The sequence below is a fragment of the Amblyomma mixtum genome, chromosome 2 (assembly GCF_055824585.1).
Source record: "Amblyomma mixtum isolate Tamu chromosome 2, ASM5582458v1, whole genome shotgun sequence".
Lineage (NCBI taxonomy): Eukaryota > Metazoa > Arthropoda > Arachnida > Ixodida > Ixodidae > Amblyomma > Amblyomma mixtum.
The window spans coordinates 304,446,665-304,466,908 of NC_143013.1; the positions used below are offsets into that span (position 1 = coordinate 304,446,665).

A 20,244-nucleotide genomic window follows, 5' to 3' on the forward strand; every position below is an offset into this window, starting at 1 on the left:
AACGGCAAAGGTATAGTTCGGTGCAGTGGGACAGGAGGCGCATTCGAACATAAAACCACTACACAAAGAGAGGTCAGCGTTAGATGCAATATAGGCATAAACACCATCTGCTACCTCAGTAGATGGTGGTATATGATTACGAACACATGATAAGGTAAGCGCCGGAATCTTGTTGTCATCGTAAAAGCTACTACCAATTTGAGGCACACCCTATAACACTGCAAATATGTGGCCGCAAGAAACACAAACAAGAAAAAAAAGAGCCTCTATCTTGAGCCTTCACTGGAATGAAAACCTACGAAGTATACACATCGCCGCACTCAGCCGTCCGCAGAGCCGCGAGCAAGGGTAATTACCGGTCGGATTACTTTCTCTGGTCACTGGAGCCGTGAAATTGATCGATTAACTTGCCCATTACTCGGTTAATGCGTCGACTGCCGACTAATAGGTTGATCGATTAAGGGGTTCGAAGTCACTTTCCGCACTGCTATGTCGCTGACTAAATTTCCTGCAATTTCGCAGCGGACCAATGGGCTGCCAGAGCGTAATTTGAAGCACGCGTTACATGTTACGTATTAACGCTCATAAACAAACAGGCGTGGGCAGTGACGAAAGTGCATGTATCTTCGATACTATCTTTGGATATAATTTGTGTACCGGTATTAGGCATCGCTTGAGAAAAAATTAATGCATCGGAGTACCGGTATCGAAAATACATTTTTATTGCATCGTGTATTTTAACGGTAATCGATACTTAAAAAAAGAAGGGTGTGCCGCATATTTTGAGACTGCTGTGAGTCAGACTTCCGGCTGCGCTCGCTCAGGCGGTTGTTCGCTGAAAAAAAGGAACGGAGTGGAATTAGGAAGATACGATGCCAGTGCCGTTGGCCCGGATATTCTTCAGTTTTCTCAAGTTCGTTGTTTGACAGACGACGTATATGTTGCGCTTCTGCGCACTCGGTGACAGAAGGGACGAGGAAACAGGCCCACTGTTGTGGTAGAAACAACACCCCTTCAACCCTGTTTCAAGTTGCGGTGCTTCCCAATAGATATGAAAGTCTTTCGCCGTGATGCTCAGGGATTTTCGGAACCTCTGTTGTTGACTTTGGCAGCACAAAAAAAGGAGGCGCACTTTTCTACACTCGGGTCAATGGGGTCCTCAGAACCGGCAGCGTCAAATGCATAGGAAAACGCATCCTCAAGAGGCGTTAGTGGAAATTGAGTTTCTTAACTATACCTCTAGGACTCTCCAGTCGACGTGGCTAGAGGCTTCACTTTTCACTGCTTCACGTCCATCTCGCAAAACCAACTCGCCCAATAGTTCGTGTATTCGTATTCGATTCGTAAGCGAAGCTACAGCATTCGCATTCGATTCGGTTCGGAAAAAGTACTACTCGCACACCCCTAGTTCAAACCCTTGCAAAAACACTGCGATATACCTGATACACTCAAGATTGCAGGAACTATGGAGAAATTCCTTTACTTAGGTAATCGTTTTACCAACGTTATTATTATTATTAGATTTCTGTGACGTATCGAATTATCGACGATACAGTATCGAGTGTCTCTATGGTAAATCAATTCGCCTTTCTCACACGCATGCGCGCCTCTCGTCTTCCAGCTCCACTGGTTGAAAACCGGCTGCTAGCTCTTACTGTGCATGCGCAATGTTAGTGACAGGCTCATGCGACAGATGGCGGCAGCTGTCATCACTCCGTAGGCGCAGTTGGAGTCCCGTGTAACCAGAAAGCGCCAGCGTCTCCCACGTGCATTTGTTTTCAACCAGTAGCAGACGAATTCTTGCCACTCCCTAGAGGGCACCACACCTTGCAAAAAAAAAAAAGCGCATTTTTGGTTCAGCACGCGTCTTGTATCGGCATCGAAAACAAAATTTTTGATGGTGTCGGGTATCGGTGCCGAAGATACTTTTTTGAAGTGTCGTGCAAAACTCTGCAAACAAACACCCCGCAAGAACGACATTATTTCCTACACGTAATTACCTCATCCAAAGCTGCTCGTATTTTGAGCCAATTAACGTTATGTCGTCAGGTAACAACATTTACCAAAAATTATAAATCAACGCACACTTGCTTTGCTTCAGGATGTCAAGATATATTATTATGTCTTCATGGAATGCGTTCTGCACCCTCCTGTAGTGTCTTGCGACTATAACAAATATTGTTCTGTACAACGGGGGCTATTCTTGTACTTTTCCTAAGTAAGCTGCCGCGGTGGCTCAGTGGTTATGGTGCTCGGCTGCTGACCCGAAAGACGCGGGTTCGATTCCGGCCGCGGCGGTCGCATTTCGATGGAGGCGAAATTCTAGGGGCCCATGTACTGTGCGATGTCAGTGCACGTTAAAGAACCCCAGGTGGTCGAAATATCCGGAGCCCTCCACTACGGCGTCTCTCGTAGCCTTAGTCGCTTTGGGACGTTAAACCCCATAAACTAAACTAACTAAACCTAACCAAACTTTTCCTAGATGCAGCTTGACCGTGGCGGCCGCATTTCAGACCAAGCGGAACGCAACTGTCCCTATGCTTGGACTGCGGTGGAGGCTGAAACACCCCAAATGACCGGAATTAATTCATTGCACTCTTAGGCCAAACTTCTGTGACACGTACCATCCACGACGCGTTCCCACGCTACAATCTTCAGTGATGTCCAGTTTTTCACGCGGCTCGTGCCACGCTTTAAAAAACTGGATGTTCTCACACAGATGACACCAATTTGTAGCATTGGAGCTATGCTGCGCAGGCCGCATTATATTTTACATATCACCGATTACACATTAGTTAGGGACAATTAGACAGAATCTTTGTTACTCATTCCAAGGCACGACAATGCTTAGCAAATTTGCAAACCGTGTTCAGAAACACCAGATCCGTATTGAGTGTCAAGTTATGTGGCGTTTTTTTTTTTGCCACTCCTAAACCCTGAAGAAGGCCGGTGAATTATCAATAAAACCACGTGGTTTCGCTCTTCGCAGCCTGAATAACGCGAGGTGTAAGGGGCTGTCACGACTTACGGGACATAGCGGTTCTTCTAGTACCAGCGCTGATAAGCTCCGCGGTGTCGCTGCGGAGCGAGTTGTGCAAACTGGCCCTCAAAACGCTATGCATAGCCATCTGAACTTACACTAACCAACGGGCCCGTAACGGTGACTAGCCTGACGTCTGACACAAGATCGGAGGATTTTGTTCCTGAGTATTGCGCTGTTAAAACATTTCCACCGAGCTGCTTGACTAGTCACAGCGCCAAGCGAGGAGTGGCGAACGATTCCGGCACCGCCCGCGGGGCGGCGACACCGGTCTGGGTAGCGGATAACGGGAACCGACGCGCTCCATGGTGCATCCCCAAATGCCAGGTGTTTCTCTCGTTACGGTTTTTGCAGACAGGGGCAGCGTCTTCATGCGGTACTCTGCGCCCACGTTGCCCCATTCTCTCGTGTGTGCGAACTGCTTTGGCTGCATTATCGAGCTCTGACACCCGATCGAACGGACGGCACTAGGACCTGCGCGCAACATCCTACAGCGTTTAGCATGCAGAAGCAAATCTACTGTATCAGCTACTCCTTAACGTGCGGCTAACGAACGATGAATGAATGAATGAATGAATGAATGAATGAATGAATGAATGAATGAATGAATGAATGAATGAATGAATGTGATCGGCAATGTCAGCAACAAAACGTTGAAGGCTTTCCCACAACACTGAATCTTACAGCGAGGGCTGAAAACTATGCAAGTTGTGATGACGACATTAACGCTAGGGGGTGATGACTTGTGAGCAGCTAGCTGGTCTGTCGAGACAAAGGAACACATATATTTTGTGTGAACGTCCCGCACAGCACAAGGCGTCCCCGATTTTCGCACGCACAAATAATAATCTCCCTTCGCGCAGTAAACAGAAAAATGGAATTCTTTCCCGCCCGCTGATGAGCATTATCGATCTAAATGGTTTCCAAACGGTGTTAACGTTCATTTCGAATCTGGTACTGGACTGTACTTTGCTTCTTCTTTAACCTAACCATGAGTTTCTGTGTACTGCTTTGTATTTTTGCCGTTGTACTTACATAACCAGAGCGCATTTAAAGGAACAGAGAAGACACACAACACAGCGCTCTTGTTGGACGGCGCTTTGCTGTGTGCCTTCTTCTATGTTCTGTCAAACGTGCTGCAATTATGGAAGCTGAAAACCAGCTCGCCCCATACGATGTGCTGTATTTAATTTGTATTTGCTTTGCTTTTGTTGTGACTGTGTACCCTTTACCTATGCTTTGTGTTGCTTCGAATTGTACTTCGTGCTGTGCCATGCTATGTATTCTTTCCTGTCTCTCCCCCCCCCCCCCCCCCTCCCCCGTCCCCCAAGTGATGTCCTGCGTGGCCCTAGAGGTATTCAAAATAAATAAATAAATAAATAAATACCTAAAACGCAAGCCATCCAGTTCACAAACCACGCAGTCCACTAATGTACAGACGGAGGCCAGCTCAAAAAGAGAGAAGCACATTTTTAATTTTACTCGATCCTTTCTGTACGATACGCCCAGTCGGATAAACAGCATTTAAGCACACAATGTGCGCCACGAGACAGCATTTCACTCCAACCCGGAGTACACTCTAAACACGAATAAACCTATATAAGACTAAAAAGGAAGTAAGGTGTATAAATGGGTGTGCGCAAATGGACACTTTGTCCCCTATTTACTCCTTTCTGTTTAGAGTGTACGAACATGTCCCGAAGAGCTTGCAAACAGCGCTCGCAGCGATGCTGCGGGGACCTACGAATAATTTCGCGTGTCATAATTCGTAATTTCGGCGTGTCATACGCAAATAGGAAAAGTGTGTCCATTTATCTCGGGACATCCGAAGGAAATATTCTGGGACATCGAAGCTCAGGCAGCCTTATAAAACTCCCGACGGCTAGCTGGTCGACAGCACTGCCACGCTATGAAGACGCTGTAAGCAGAGAAGAAGCCCATCCTACACCTGGTTAATAAAAACACAAAATGCAGGCGCTAACAGAACGCAGTATGTATCCGAAGTGGATCATCGCATGCCTCAAGACATTGAAAGCATCTGTGGCGTGCCCCTAAACCACGGGCAATGCAATAAATATAAGTGAAAAAATAGCTTTCTTTTCTGGCCAGGTGAAAGTTGTTGTCACTTTTCCTGAACACCAGGTACACATATAATTCTATTAAAAAACAAACAAAGAACAGTAACATAGTAAGGTCAAATTTTAATTCTTTCGCGCGGTGCATGGATTCAAACTAAAAGACGCGAGAAAGCTTGAAAGTAGTGAGAGAGATGGCTGACAACTCCTAACTGCTGTTGCGACCCGGGTAGCATGGCCGGAGCGGAGATGGGACGAGGAGGATGGGAGACTGGGTTAGGAGTTAGGCAAAGAGAACTTCATGCACTTATTTACATTATTTACAAAGAGCGACTGAGAATGACTCTCAGTGGAAGGGAACTTCTTCGTCAACCGGAGTCGACGGGCGTTAGCAGGCTTCTCTCGGCCACACTCACAGCCGAGTTAAATAGGGTTCGGATTCCCCAGATCCCTGACTGGGGAATAAAGTTCGAAGAGCGCTGTCCAATCGGATGGACCGAAGTGGACGCTGTGTGAGGGAGGGCATCACAAGCACCACACTGCAGCGCCGCCGTCGCGAGGTTGTCGACCTTGTCGACTGTTCACGGTTGCTGCTTGATCGGGCCCACGTGGCCAGAAGTACAATCACAACACTGCCCACGGCGGCCGTTCTTAGCCTCTCTTCAGAAACGCCGCGAACTCACCGCTTTGAAATGGCATTTGGCCGCTTAGCCCTAGGTCGGGGGATCGAACCCCTTCCGCGCAGGCGCGAATTTATGGACCATTTCTGGAGGGTGAGGTTAGGGGGGCAGTCCAATTCGGACCATGTAACTTCCTGGACTTTTGCGTAGAAAAAAATGACGTTCAGCGCGCTTTCCTATGTAAGGCTAAAAAGTGAAAGACGTGTTCACTGCTAAGAAATCTGTAGTCTAAAATGGAATACATATCATCGTCATGCAGTTAAAACTTGGACGTTAATGATGACGGCAAGACTGTTACGGACACCGAGATCACCGGCTTGAAGTGGATAACAATGTGTCTACCCAGATAGATCAGGCTAAAAAAAGAAAAAAAAACTCTTATGACATCACAGTTTGCTTTTCAAAGCGGATTGTGGCGCCGAAATCAGTATTTCTTTGCCTGGCACTTTCTAACTGAACAAAGAGCTCCGCTTTCAGCGAAAATAGACGTTGTCATTAGGACACGGTAATGAACCCGAATTAAATTTACACTCAGTGTTGTCATTAGTCTGTAGTAATCAACCGGTATTAAATGTCTAATCAGTGTCCGTTTAATAGAGCGGCTATGCACGACGGCGCCTCTTCCTCTCACCCTTCTTTTACCCCCTGCTTCGTCGTTTCCCCCACGGTGCAGTCCAGGAATCTATTGAGAGTGAGCCAGTTACTGCACGTACCGTCAATAAAGATATCTTTTACTACTACCACTTTCCCCACAGCCACCCCATCAGCGACCACCGCGCAGGAAAGCGCCGGACCCGACCGGGTCCATGCCGGGCGCCGACAGCTCGGCCGGCGCAGCCGACAGCGCTCGGGGAGGTGGCGCCCTCACGCGCCGCGCGGCAAGCCCGGCAGCTGGCAGTCAACGGCGCGCACCGTCGCGGCTGTAAAGGGGCTAAGCTTACGCCGTCGAGGGCTTGCTACACGAAACTGGGACAAAAAAAAAAAAAAAAGCGACCCATGGCCTGCAGAGGAAATACATAAACAAATATATAAATTTACACTACTTCTCTGACATAACAGGTTATGTTTCTCATTTTAGCCGGCGGCTCGCGTCGCGGTCTCCGTGCCAGTTAGCAAATTTGAGGGAGTAAAGACGCTGTAATGAAGTGCGTTTAACCGCGTGAGGGAACACACGCGGGTTAATGACATCCTAGTCCAAATCAAGAGGAAGAAGTGGGCTTGGGCAGGGCATGCAATGCGAAGGCAAGATAACCGCTGGTCCTTAAGGGTAACGGAGTGGATTCCAAGAGAGGGCGAGCCTAGCAGGGGGCGCCAGAAAGTTAGGTGGGCGGATGAGATTAAGAAGTTTGCAGGGATACGGTGGCCGCAACTGGCGAAGGACAGGGTTAATTGGAGAGACATGGGAGAGGCATTTGCCCCGCAGTGGGCGTAGTCAGGCTGATGATGATGATGATGAATGATGTGTAACACATTAGAACAGATGGATCGCCCTCTGGTATTCATCTGCGACCGTTAAGCAATTTATAATCGAATTTCTTTTTTCACTTTAGTTTCAACAGCCGAGCGATGGCTATGACATCAAAAGCCAGTACAGGTCACGTGTGACATGAGAAACACTACGATATAAGCGCTGCTTCATTGTTTCAGTTCACTCAACACTAAAGCCAACCTTCTTCAAGAACTGGAATCACAACGAGTGAAGAAACAATTATAATGCAGTTTCCTTGATGCCTCAAGTGACATACACTAACATTTGACGTCATAGACATCGTTCGGCTGTTGAAACCGAAATCGAAACAGGGGAGAAAAGGAATTCAATTATAGATTATTTATCCGTCGTAGGCGAACACCCCGTGATGATCCATGTATGGTAATGTCGTACGTATCATTGAAAAGAAGAAAGCATGCAACCGAAATTTGATGCCTATAATCCTTCAAAAACTACGCTATAGTGAATTCGATTATTGCCGTGATGCCAGGCTTCATTTATTCAATTCTGAAAAGGCCAGAGAAAGAAAAAAAAAAGACAACTGGGAACTCTATCGATGTTATTGCTATGTGGAGTTTAACGTCCCAAAGCTGTGCGTGGGCTATGAGAGACGCAGTTGTAGGTAGATTCGGATTAATTTAGACCTCCTGGGGTTCTTCAACATCTATAGCAGCGTGACCCATGCGAAGCTGAACTGAGGAATTCGCGCGCTTCACTGGACAGATGGAAGCGGAATCCTCCAGAATCGGTGTCGCTTTTAAACGCGAAAAGCAAAAAGAGACCGTGGACCGAGTTTCAGGTACACGCTAATGGACCGCAGATTGTCTAATCAAACTGGGAGCCCTTCCACGATGGCGTGCGTCAATAACTCAGAATTTTGGCACGCGAAAATTTAAACGAAAAAGAGGGTCTTTCACAGCTAATGAACTAATGAAACAAAGAATTGGAATCGGAAAACTCATTTGCTACTTGACAGAGGAAGAGAATGGGAGGGGAGGGGAGGGGGGGGGGGGGTGGATTTGAATTATGTTTACTTCTTGGACTTTTTTCGGCGAAAAGTGGGGTTCAGCATGGTTTTCACACGCAAAATTTCTTGAGGGGCGTGCGCTGTCTCCACCCGATCTGCCCCCCCCCCCCAAAAAAAAAAAAAAAAAAAACGCGCCTGCTTGGAGCGTACGGTCACTCGGATCCATCCACACGTGACTGGTGGCAAAGGATGGGGGACGAGCCACGCACAACATAAAGAAAGAAAGAACAAAAGGACAAATCCTAGCACGCTGGCGGGGCTTACTGCGTCAGATTAGACCAACCAGAATCACGCCTGTATAAGCCTTTCCAACCTCGGTGTCTCCATACTGCCCGTTGGACTGCTTTGTGCACTTAGTTCTCACAAGGTAGGAGCGGTAGCTGCAGGTGGACGGAGTAGTGCAGTGACCAGTAAGGCGACGCCGAGTTGGGTACGAGCTTTTGAAAAATGTTATCTCGCGTTAAGGTCCATGCAGACAGCTCGCATTCAAGACACATCGTTTCGCTAGATAATCTGTGATATTATGAAATCTCACAAGCTTCTGCGACTATGCTTTCTTTTCAGTGCGTTCGGGCAGCGCAGCTGTTTGAGCTTTTCCTATTTAAGCGCAATGAAGAGACTAAACCAAAACCTATGCGGAGCTCGCTCGGGTGGCTCCTTGCTGGACGTCACAGGTCTCCGTCATTGTCACGTGGTGTCACGTGACACCAAGTGATTCGTTACGTGATGTGTTACGCCAATGATATCGCTCACGCCACAATGAGCCACTAAAGCATGCTTTAGCTGTTGCCGAAGGGTTACGTATAGAGCCTCCGGAACTTACTCCTTTTCAAGAAATATTTGATTTGTATTTAGAGTATTCGGCAACAGAACATTCGGCAAAGGGCGTGTCGTTAATCCGAATGTGTTTCCACAGGTGGGGCTCGTTCACACTATTTTTACTCCACAGCTCCAGACCCAGAAACTTCATTGCACGAAACAGAGGCTCCTCGAGTCACAGGCGTCACTATAGGATGCATGGCAATCCCCCTCCCTCATCATATCGTTTATGGACCACTTCTACGCGCGGAGCCCACTCTGTGCCGTGCGGTAGCTAATGCAGTAAAATATCTGACCAGAAACCGTCTCAGTGAGAATAATTTCAGGTTAACTGAGGACTTTAAATCCACATTACAAAGTTTCTTTTCATAGCTAGTGCTCATATCATAACGGCTTTCATAGATGGCGTTCATATTCCCATTATGGCTGTTTGTCTATTAGGAACTGTATTCCATGTTTTATAATCTTTGTCATATTTTTCTGCATTTATTAACACCGTTCCCGATTTCGAAATTTACCGTTCGTACCTTTGTTCTTTTTCATTCTTTTTGTGTGCTTACTTTTGTTTTTGTACTGGTCTTACAGCGATTGTGTATATTTTTTACTAATAACATTTTGTGCACAATGTGTATGCCTCTGCATCCGCCCCTACCCTCTATAATGTACGTTTGTACCATGAGGGTATAATAAATAAATAAATAAATAAATAAATAAATAAATAAATAAATAAATAAATAAATAAATAAATAAATAAATAAATAAACTCCGCCAAGAACAGGAATGAAACAAGCACTTGAATTTTTTTTCTTTTTTTACGAAAAGAGCACTGTGCTCCCACTGTGAAAGTTAACAGAGCGAATAAACTGGCAAGGAATGGAACATTTACTAAGCAAGTGAAGCGCTGTTTCAATCTGCATCACGCTGATCGCATTGAGAAGGGAAGCGCAAGCGCGTTCTTCTTCCCATCTGCCACATTTCAAACGCAGGGGCTTGCGCGACAAACCCAGCGTCAGAGCCTCGGTATCGGAGTACCGCTTTCTAAAAACTGTCTTGACGTCACAGAAGTTTGCAAAAAAAAAAAAAAAACTGGTAGATAGCATAGCTACATGATTTACTTTCTTTAAAATCTTTATTAGCGTATCAAAGCTCCCTTACAATCGGTAGCATAACCTCTTTGTGGTTTGAACGCAGTAATCTGTTTATACAGGCTAACTTCCATTCATCCTCAGTGTCCGTTTAAAGCTCGAAGGCTAGATATGAGTCGCGAGATCCTTTTCTTTCTTTCTTTCTTTCTTTCTTTCTTTCTTTCTTTCTTTCTTTCTTTCTTTCTTTCTTTCTTTCTTTCTTTCTTTCTTTCTTTCTTTCTTTCCTTCTTCCTTTCTTTCTTTCTTTCTTTCTGTCTATTAGCATTTCGTAATATTAAACTCTTCTTTCCAAGCCGCTTCTCTCGACACTTCGTTATTAAACAGAATGATCATCCGTCCTGGCGTGATCATTTCTATACTTAGGGTGCTTGTCTCTACCGAAGGGCCGTAGTTAACCAAACTATCAAAACCAACCGGCTTAAAAGCGACTGTTATCGAGCAGGAATGAAATAGACTCAAAAACAAGGCAACTAACTGCTCTTCGACCCGGGAGTGAGCATTAGACTATACCGGTCTACCACAAACACCCGCGTGTATACAGTGGCGACCCACCCCGCGATGGGATCATGCGCCGCCCGTCCAAGCGCGCGCTCCTCGGTGACGGGGCGGCGTGCTGCGGAGGAAGGAAGGAAGGGAGGGGCACAACTGACCGTGCGCTACCCAGCCGTGCTGACAGGAGTCGCAGAGCCGGTGGCCTCCCGCCTTGCCGGGCGTGAAGCACTCACAGCCGCATCCGGGTCGGGTGCAGCGGATCGCCTGCGGGAGAAGAAGAGCGCCGGTTATTACGATGCGCGCCGCGATCGCGAGGCGCGCAGAATGCGTGCAAGCGGGCGTGTGATGTATGCGTGTATGGAGGCGATCGCGTACGGCAACAACCGAGATTGCTGCACGTCCCCAGCAGCAGCTACGAAAATAAATGCATGAGACGGTGCTGGGCCGTAGTGCCGCATTTAAGCGAGCGTAAGTCGGCCCTGCATAGAGAGGGTAAATGGGAAAAGAGAAATCGGGAGATAGTGAAAGGAAGGGTCGGCTCATACGCGATGAGTAAGTTAAACGTTATATTTTTTTTCTATTAATGTGTTGGTATTCAAAGGGTCTGCGCAAGCAGAAATGGCGACTGCCGTCAAACATGGCCACCTCGGATACAACGAGCCTTCTTAGTATGTCCCTTCGGATATAACAACCATTAGCGTGTTAACCTCGGGTACAACGAATCTAAGTTGGCTGCCTCGGATATAACGAACTATCGTTTGTTCCCCTCGGATATTACGAACTCAGTGTGGTGACCTCGGATATTAAGAACCTAAGTGTACCGCCTAAGATATTCCGAACTTTAGCGTGTCAACTTCAGATGCAATATAACGAACCTCGTGTGTATGCAAACTTTAATCAGAAACAACAAATGCTAGCGCATTTAAACAATGCAGCGAGGATCGCTTAAGAATCTGTATTATTTTCATGTGGTGTGGTGTAGTGTAGTGTAGTGTAGTGTAGTGTAGTGTAGTGTAGTGTAGTGTAGTGTAGTGTAGTGTAGTGTAGTGTAGTGTAGTGTAAGGAGAGAAGATGGGTAGCATATCAATATCGGTGTCGACTCACATGCATATGATCACTCAATATGAAAGGGAACACGGAAGCGAGTGGCCTCCGCGATACATGAAGAGCTGCTGCCGACAGCTGGCGAGATTGGGCGTCAGCAGGCGCATGTGCGGATAGAGCAGCCAGCAGTGCTTACTGCGCATGTTCCTTTGCCACCGATTCTCGCCGGCTTTCGGCAGCAGCGCTGTACGCCTCATAAGAACTTGTTGGTCTGCTTGATTCATTCGTTGACTAAAGACATGACTACCTTTAGGACACGAGGGACATAGTGTGCGAAACGACTGCGTCTCTTGTTTTCTTATGTGCTTTTAATCTTTTCATGCCTATAGTGCCATTTTCAGCAAGTGCATGTACTGTAGGTGCTCCTGAAGTGCTCGGAAGGGTTTTTATCGCTCTGTTTCTTACTCATCACTATTAACCATGTTAAGTTCACTTCAAGATTACTACTAGTTGTGACCATGCAACTACCACTTTCCTCCATTTCATTTCATTTCATTCATTTACCCTAAGGGCCCTTTCGGGCATTACATAGGGGGGGATACAACTGTTCAATATTGGTTATATATGCACATAAGGAAACCGCACTTATAAGGTAACCATAGAATATATAAAAGAGAAAAAATGTAGGAAGAAATAAACTAATTTGGAACCTGTGTATTTATACAATAGATATATAGATTGGAATGATTACACAAGGCTGTTAACGCTATTAACCTAAGGTAATGGAATGCTGCTGCCCCCCCGTTCGCATCTTATTTTTGTTCGCGCACCTTATTTACAGTGATTCCAAGCATTTTTCACCGGAAAGCACAGCCTACTGTGAGCATGACGACATCAACGTTCGCATGCAAGCTCCACCTAGTAACTAGGACGCGGCGTGCAAACGGCACGTCGCGAAATCGAGACACAGGGCAGTAAAGCGTTGCGAGTGTTGACGACATCTGCAGTTTAATTTCACAAAATGATTCAAAATCATATCATAAAGCCGCAGTTACAGATACGGGATTGTGTAATATTGCCTTTTCCTCGTCATCAGTCAACTTGCTATCGCGGTCACGCTATTTGCAGGCGCTTTACAAGACACGCATCTGGATGGTGTATCTGACTGCTGTGAATACATAACGGAATAATTTAAAAGCAATATTAAAGCAAATAGCTGGCGAGAAAGAAAAGGGTTCGTAATTAGGGCATATCTGCATGCATGGCCGCGCAAACAGACTGTTCAACATACATCAGGCGCTTCCACTAAGGTCACAGCAGGCGGCCACTTCGGCTGGTTTGCATGCATCGGCCACGGTTGTCTTACATTTAGATTTTGTTTGCGTCAACGTTTCACACGCTGTCCATGAGTGTGAGCTCATTTGAGGACTCTCGGTGACTTAAACATGGTAGTTAGCAATTTGGCCGCGTCCCTCTAACGGTCGGATGAATAGAGAAGGCCAGAGGCGGCATACACGCCGCTGTCTCACGGCCAGGGAGCGAGATAGCGCGTTGCCGCCACCCTGAACACATAGGACAGTTTAGTTAAGCGCGTCTATTAGGCTTTCATTTTTGACTAATACCCCCGCCGGATTCCTGCTGATCGTCAACGAAGACGAACGACTACCGCCGTATAAAAAGTTTCAACCATCGCCTCGTCACTCCAGCGATGCCTTTCTGAAACGTTCCCCGTCGATTGGATGATGATGGATGCACAATTAGAGCATAATGGCCTATATGCATGCCTGCCTGAATCAACAACCACTATTATACAGGCTGTATCACGTAAAGGAAGCGAAAGCTTTGAAAAATAAAACTGGCACCCGCCGCGGTGGCACAGAGGTTAAGGCGCTCGTCTATTGAGCCGGAGTACCCGGGTTCGTACCCCACCGCGGCGGCCGCGTTTCGATGGAGGCAAAACGCAAAAGGTGCCCGTGTGCTGTGCGATGTCATTGCACGTTAAAGATCTCCAGGTGGTCGAAATTATTCCGAAGTCCTCCACTACGGCGCCTCTTTCTTCCTTTCTTCTTTCACTCCCTCCTTCATCCCTTCCCTAAGGGCGCGGTTCGGGTGTCCACAGAGGTTTGTGAGACAGTTACTGCGTCATTTCGTTTCCTCAAAAACCAATTTTCATTTTTTTTTTCCATTGCGTGCGCGAAACTGAACGGCGTTGTTATAACGGTCACAAAGACAAACTGTGAACGTGGTACTTGTCTTGCTCATAAATCACAATTTTTTTTATAATGTCAATCAATTCATTATTAAAGTTCCACTCTCAGAGGGCGCGTGAAAGAAATCAATTACGCAGCGTCGAACACGACATGCACGACTGGCATGATTGCTTTAGCGGCAGCTTTCTCCTCATTGCATTCAACGCGCTCAAAGTGCAAAAATTCGGAAATGTCCGCGGCAGCAGCGCACTACGTAGCGTTAAAAATTCCGTACAGAAATAAAAATAATACAGCTCAGAACGGCAAAGAATCGGAATAGGTTTAAAAGTAAAAAGGGAAAAGGAGCGAAATAAATAAAACAGTCGCCTTAACTTACTAGGCAAGGCGGCGTTCGCCACTCTCCGGTTTCTAAGAGGATGCCAATAGGATCTATCTACTGTGGATAGGGGGCGCTGAAGTCCGTGCTTCAGCGTGAACCTTCGTACGAGTTTCGAGCGCATTCTTGGAAAACAACATCTGAAATATGTACTCTTCAATCACTATTTCAGGCGTACTTCCTTCTCTTGATTTCAACTATAAACTCCAGCTGACTGGAAAGACTCAAATTTTTATGTAATTTTCTTTTCAGGTATTCCAATAAGCTGATGTTCATAACAACACAGTGTCTGAGCCTGCCATTACCTGCAACACATTTTTATTCTTTGTTAATTTCTTATGACCCGGGCCTGTGATCACTGACTTATCTGCCACTTCAAGGACCTCATCATCTGTCGTAAACTATTGTTACGATTCCACGCATTGGCCCAGTTTTTCGGTTATTAACTGTTAATGTTAACGCTACCGTCGTACCTCATGTGTTTAGGTCCTCAATCATGGGCTGCAATTCATCTTCTGAGCTATTCAAAGGAGCGACGTCATTAGCCAGTTGCAGGCTAGTGAGGTGTTCGCGATTAACTCTCGCATCTAATTCTTCCCAATCGAGTACTCGAATGCATCTCGCAACCATACATTGAATAGCAACCGAGATATTGTATCTCCCAGCCTATAGCTTTACTATATTCATAAACTCAACCCGCCGTGGCGAATTATGAAGGCCGTTCGCGGTCGCTGCAGATATTTGCAAAGTATACGTATACTATGCCTCCATCATGTGCTGGCTAAACACTATACTTGCATGAGCCCTTTCTGCAAGGAACACGAAAAGTGAACATTTTCATTTCACTTTGGTCAGTGGCAGCTATGTTTTCCTTTGTTACAGAGCAATTATCACCATCAGAACCGTACAACGAGTTGACGACAGCACTCAGGGAAAAGCGTTTTCTGGAGCTAAGTACGCACATTTAGTCGTCACGCTACAGTGCCTTCTAAATTATAACATCCGTGATCGCACAAGCTGAACCGCACTGCACCAAAATGTCTTTGCAGCGTTTTCGTTCCGACCTCACCGCGCCACCGTTCCGACGTCAGAGTTCCCCACGGTTCCACCCCCGCAGGGCTCGCGAAGGAGAAGAAAGGATCGCGGGAGAGAAAAGGTCAGCGCGGCGACGAGGGAGGAGAAGGGGGGGAGAGAGAGAAAGGGAATGTCCTTTACGAGGCCTTATAAACCAACGGAGGCCACCCTTTGGCCACCGCGTCGGCAGCGGCGCTGCGATAACGAGCTCGGGGCCGCGTAGGGTCCCCGCAGGACACCCGAGGGAGCCACGTCGGCTGATGGAGGAGGGCCGCAGCTGTGGCCCCGACGCCCGGGTTCGGGTCGGGGGTCAAATTGCCTGCTCGGGGCGCTCCCGAGGGATGATGCCCCCTACTGCTCCTGCTGCTGCGGCGCCACGGAGCCTCCCCTCCCGAGCTCGTCTTCCTGGCCTGTCCGCGGGCGCTGCCGAGAAAAATACGTTTGGCCGGCGCAGCGGCAGCAGGTGTCGCGAATTTAGCTGCCGCTGCGAGCTTTTTTTCAGTAACTCGGAGAAGAGGGAATTCGCGCGGGCAGCGACGAGGGTTGGATGTGGTCGACGGCACCGAAGGGAACGGAACGCGAAGAGCAAGGTCAGGGGAAATAAGGAGGACGCATAAAGCACGTATAGGAGGCGGCAGCACTTTGCAGTTTCTGATTGCAGTTTTGCGGACGTAACCAACGAACTACGCAACTGACGGGTCTTTGTATATAATGGTATCACATTATTTCTTTCCGCTATGTCAGTCCTGATGACACGTTGCGCTGACAGCTCTAATCTGGATTTATTTATTCACTATTCATCCATTACTGTCTGTGGGTCTGAGTGCCGTGCCTCGAGCAGGAACAGGTGGTACAAAGTAAAACGGCATGCGCAACCATTCAAAAGAACAGTGAGGTCAGGTGATATGAGAATGCAACACCGTGCGATGAAAAACAGCTTATAAGACATTCAACAAAGAAGGAAACGGTGGAGCACTCTACCCCGCCTGCAGACAAGTCCTTCCAAGCGCAGATCGTTCTCGAACAAGAAAGAAAGAAAGAAAGAAAGAAAGAAAGAAAGAAAGAAAGAAAGAAAGAAAGAAAGAAAGAAAGAAAGAAAGAAAGAAAGAAAGAAAGAAAGAAAGAAAGAAAGAAAGAAAGAAAGAAAGAAAGAAAGAAAGAAAGAAAGAAAGAAAGAAAGAAAGAAAGAAAGAAAGAAAGAAAGAAAGAAAGAAAGGAAGGGAAGCTCTAACTTACTGCCGAAAAAAAAAGGTCTCAAATGCGCGTTTTCTACATCGGTGATTGGTAACTTTTTTAGAATGAAGGGAATGAGTTGGATGCCATGTAATCATACAACATAAAAAGACACTTTAATTTCGCGCAATACATGCCTTTACTGTCGTGGTTTCAATGTTCATTTTCAGAACAGTTCTTCATTAACATGCGGGGATTAGCGTTAAACACCCGACGCGTTGCAGTGGGAACACTGCTTTGCGAAGAACAGTGTCCATGCCGAAGGAACAACTTAAACTTTTTACGAAACAGAACAACCGTCCTTGACCACCACTTGAATCACAAGCAACGAGCAAAGCAATTTATCGAGGGCATACCGGAACAAAGCCTTCTTTTAATGATTTTGTTGTTGTTGTGCATTTAGCATATCGTGTGCGCACCACAAGCAGCTCTGTGCGCGTCTGTATAGAAAGCTACCGGGAGCAGAGGTGGAGCTCTCAGCAGCCGAGAGTTTCCACTGACGCCATCAGCCGTTGTCGAAAAATGCTCTGCTCTAAGCCCATTCACGCTCGCACGCACTTACCCAAACAGTTGCGCGCTCTATTCTACCTTTCCTCACTCCTGCTTCGATACGAGTCGCCAGATCGAAAGAGCCTGGTCGACAGACACGCAAGAGCGCGCGGTTCCCTACGCGCGTAAACTCTGCAGCTAACGAGCAGACCACAACATTTTTCGTGTCAGGCTCATTGTTGTCCAGACTTTCTCTCCCAATAAGCGTTTCCCGTGGTACACTAACCCTCCCTTCCATCGGGAAGGGTCCGGAGGTCGCGAGGGCCTGCGTGGCGTTGGTCAACCGCCGCCAGCCGCGCAGTGCGCCCTGGGGAGCCGCGGGGCCGAGCACCAACAGCCCCGGCGGGTGCCGTACAGCGCCACGCGAAACCCCGTTCCGTCTTCTCGGACCCTGGGCTCGCGGTGAGCCTTGATCAATGTCGCGGCCACCGGGGCCCTCTGACCACGTCGTTAACGGCCGCGCAGGGCTGCGCGCTGCCCGTTTCCAATCAGGGCGAGCAGTGTTTGTCCGCGTCAGCGAGGGAGCTGGCCGCCAGCTCCCAACCCATTCGTCGGTCCACTGACTGCGCGCGCGCTAAGACCGCGTGGTGTGTCCCGAAGTGACCGCCATCTCCGCCGAAGGCTATAGGTACTTGCTTGCACAGAGAGCTTGCTTGTCACCGCCCGAGGCATCACGGGGCTGGTATTGCCATTCTTCCCGGACCTGTCTTTTTCTCTGCTTCAATACGCGAGAGGAGATCGCGTCCGTGAAGGGCTCCTATCTCTTTGTGCTCTACAACAAACAAGGCTGAAGTATCATCAGAAGAGGGGAACAAGGGTCAAACAATCATTAAGCCCGTGCTGACGACAAAACGCAAAGCGGCAAAAGATTGTTCTTTTCTTTTTTACAGCTTAGAGGGCTGCTGTCTTTGGGAAGAGAAACCCCTAAATTTGGTGCCACAGAGACAGGTGTAAGCTAGACTCGCACTCCGTTAAGTATATGCTCGTATGTCGTATGTCTGTCGTTGGTAGCCCATTGTGCCCACAGTCGGTGCGGTCAGGACACTATTATTTTCCTTGCTGTTTATGGCCCTCCTGACGCATGTCTGTCTCTCGTTACAGCCTGTGACAACTAAGGTAGAGCTTGAAATTTGTGACGCCGAAGAAAATTAGACGCAGAAACGGTCAGAAAATTAGTCGACCCCGCAAGATTATGTTTCTAGTTTGCAATGCCTACGAGCTCAAACGGCTGACGCTTTCCCCTGGAACACTCAGTAAGACTGCGCTAGAACATTTTGATGCTTACATGATAACGCGCGGAAGACTGTTTTTGCTTACACTATCTTAATTCTGTAATGAGGCGAAAGCGACACGCAGGCAAGCCAGCAGCCAGGAAGGCAAACTCTATGTTGCGAAAACTTTATGGCGAGATTGACTGACCGACCGATTGAATGATTGATTCATTGATTGATTAATTGAAATATAAGAAGACAGGCAACAAATCTTTGACAACAATGTTTCACTAGCGTTTTTGTGCCAGGCACGCATCCAGCCCCCCCCCCCCCCCCACCCACACACACACACACACACACACACGCACACACTTTTTCTGGAGGTGCTCTCGTTTTGTATGCATTGCCTATCACTCTCCACTTCTTCCAATAGAAGAAATTAACTTCCCTCCTCCCCCAAAAGGTAAAAATCCTGGTTACGAGCCTGATGCCGACACGTAATTTTCAGAGCTGGGAGCGTTATTAGCATCTATGTCACGTCCAAATATGGGTAAATCCGGTCCCGCCGCCCAGTGAGTGATATCCATAAGGTAAGTAAATAAAAGTAGCCAGTAATATCCATAAGGTAAGTAAATGAAAGCAAACTAATAAATAGCTTATCATTAGCTGCACAAGACAGCAGAGCTGTTTAGCACGTAATGCAACTGTTTAGGTTCAGAACTTCTGTGCGTTTCTGGGAATAACTTTTAGCGCACACGAAGACGAAAGGCGAGGAATTCACTATAGTCGTCCATTTCTCTCGACCGTAGTCGTATCCATGTGACAGACGACTAATCTTCAAAGAGGGAGAAAGTTAGCGTGGACTTGTTTGCGCCCACATGTATGGTCACCATGTAAGAAAGCGAATGGATAAGTCGCGATGCCTGCCGTACACGAAAGCCTTCGAACGAACAGCTATAACAATACGCTGTACTCGCACGAACACGAACAGTTCAGTGCCCATACACGGTAAATATTCTGACAACAAAATCTCGAATGCCCAGCTCCAAGCTGAAAAAGTAACAATAATAAAACAAGCATGCTCTCAACAATTAGCGGGCAGCACTGTTTTCTCTCTCTCTCCTCTCTCTCTCTCTCTCACACACACACACACACACACACACACACACACACACACACACACACACACACACACACACACACACACACACACACACACACACACACACACACACACACACACACACACACACACACACACACACACACACACACACACACACACACACACACACACAAGAAAGAGGAGACGAAAGAGCCAATCTGACCATTCCTGGACGCGCGAAGAGTGCGGGAAAGCCTACCCCACCCCTTCTTGGCTTCGGCTGTCGGCCGGCTTTTTCCTTTACCGGCGACAAGCAAGCCGGTAGCCCGGCGGGCGATATCATTCCTTCTGCCCCCTTCCTCCCTAGCTTCCCGCGAACATGCAGCCCCTTTACCGCGGGCATCGCACCTGGCGCCCACCATGCAAAGAGCAGCCTGCGAGGTGGCGCGCCGAGGCATGAATAAAACAACGTCGACGCCGTGTCTGCGCGGCATCTTCCCCATTCTGCAGCCAGGAGGGAGGATGGCAGAGCGTCGACCGGCGGAGGAAGCGAATCCCGGGTCATCCGCGCGTCCCGCTTCGCTGGGCCGAAGGGAGAAATCGATGCGCGTCTTGTCTTACTTTTGTTGTTCTTGTCTGCGCAGAAGCTCCTGTCCAGTTCGGTCGGGCGCTGAC

The 20,244-nt window shown here is 47.6% G+C and overlaps 1 protein-coding gene across 1 annotated transcript in view; it reads right to left on the reverse strand.

Moving 5' to 3' along the window:
• The window catches only part of LOC149364759 (zinc finger protein basonuclin-2-like), a 202,009-nt gene that overhangs the window by 118,083 nt on the left and 63,682 nt on the right, over positions 1 to 20,244 (reverse strand). Inside the window, exon 3 of the mRNA XM_089568752.1 lies at positions 10,926 to 11,031. Coding sequence (XP_089424878.1) covers positions 10,926 to 11,031 — 106 coding nt within the window. The remainder of the gene's footprint in view (positions 1 to 10,925; positions 11,032 to 20,244) is intronic.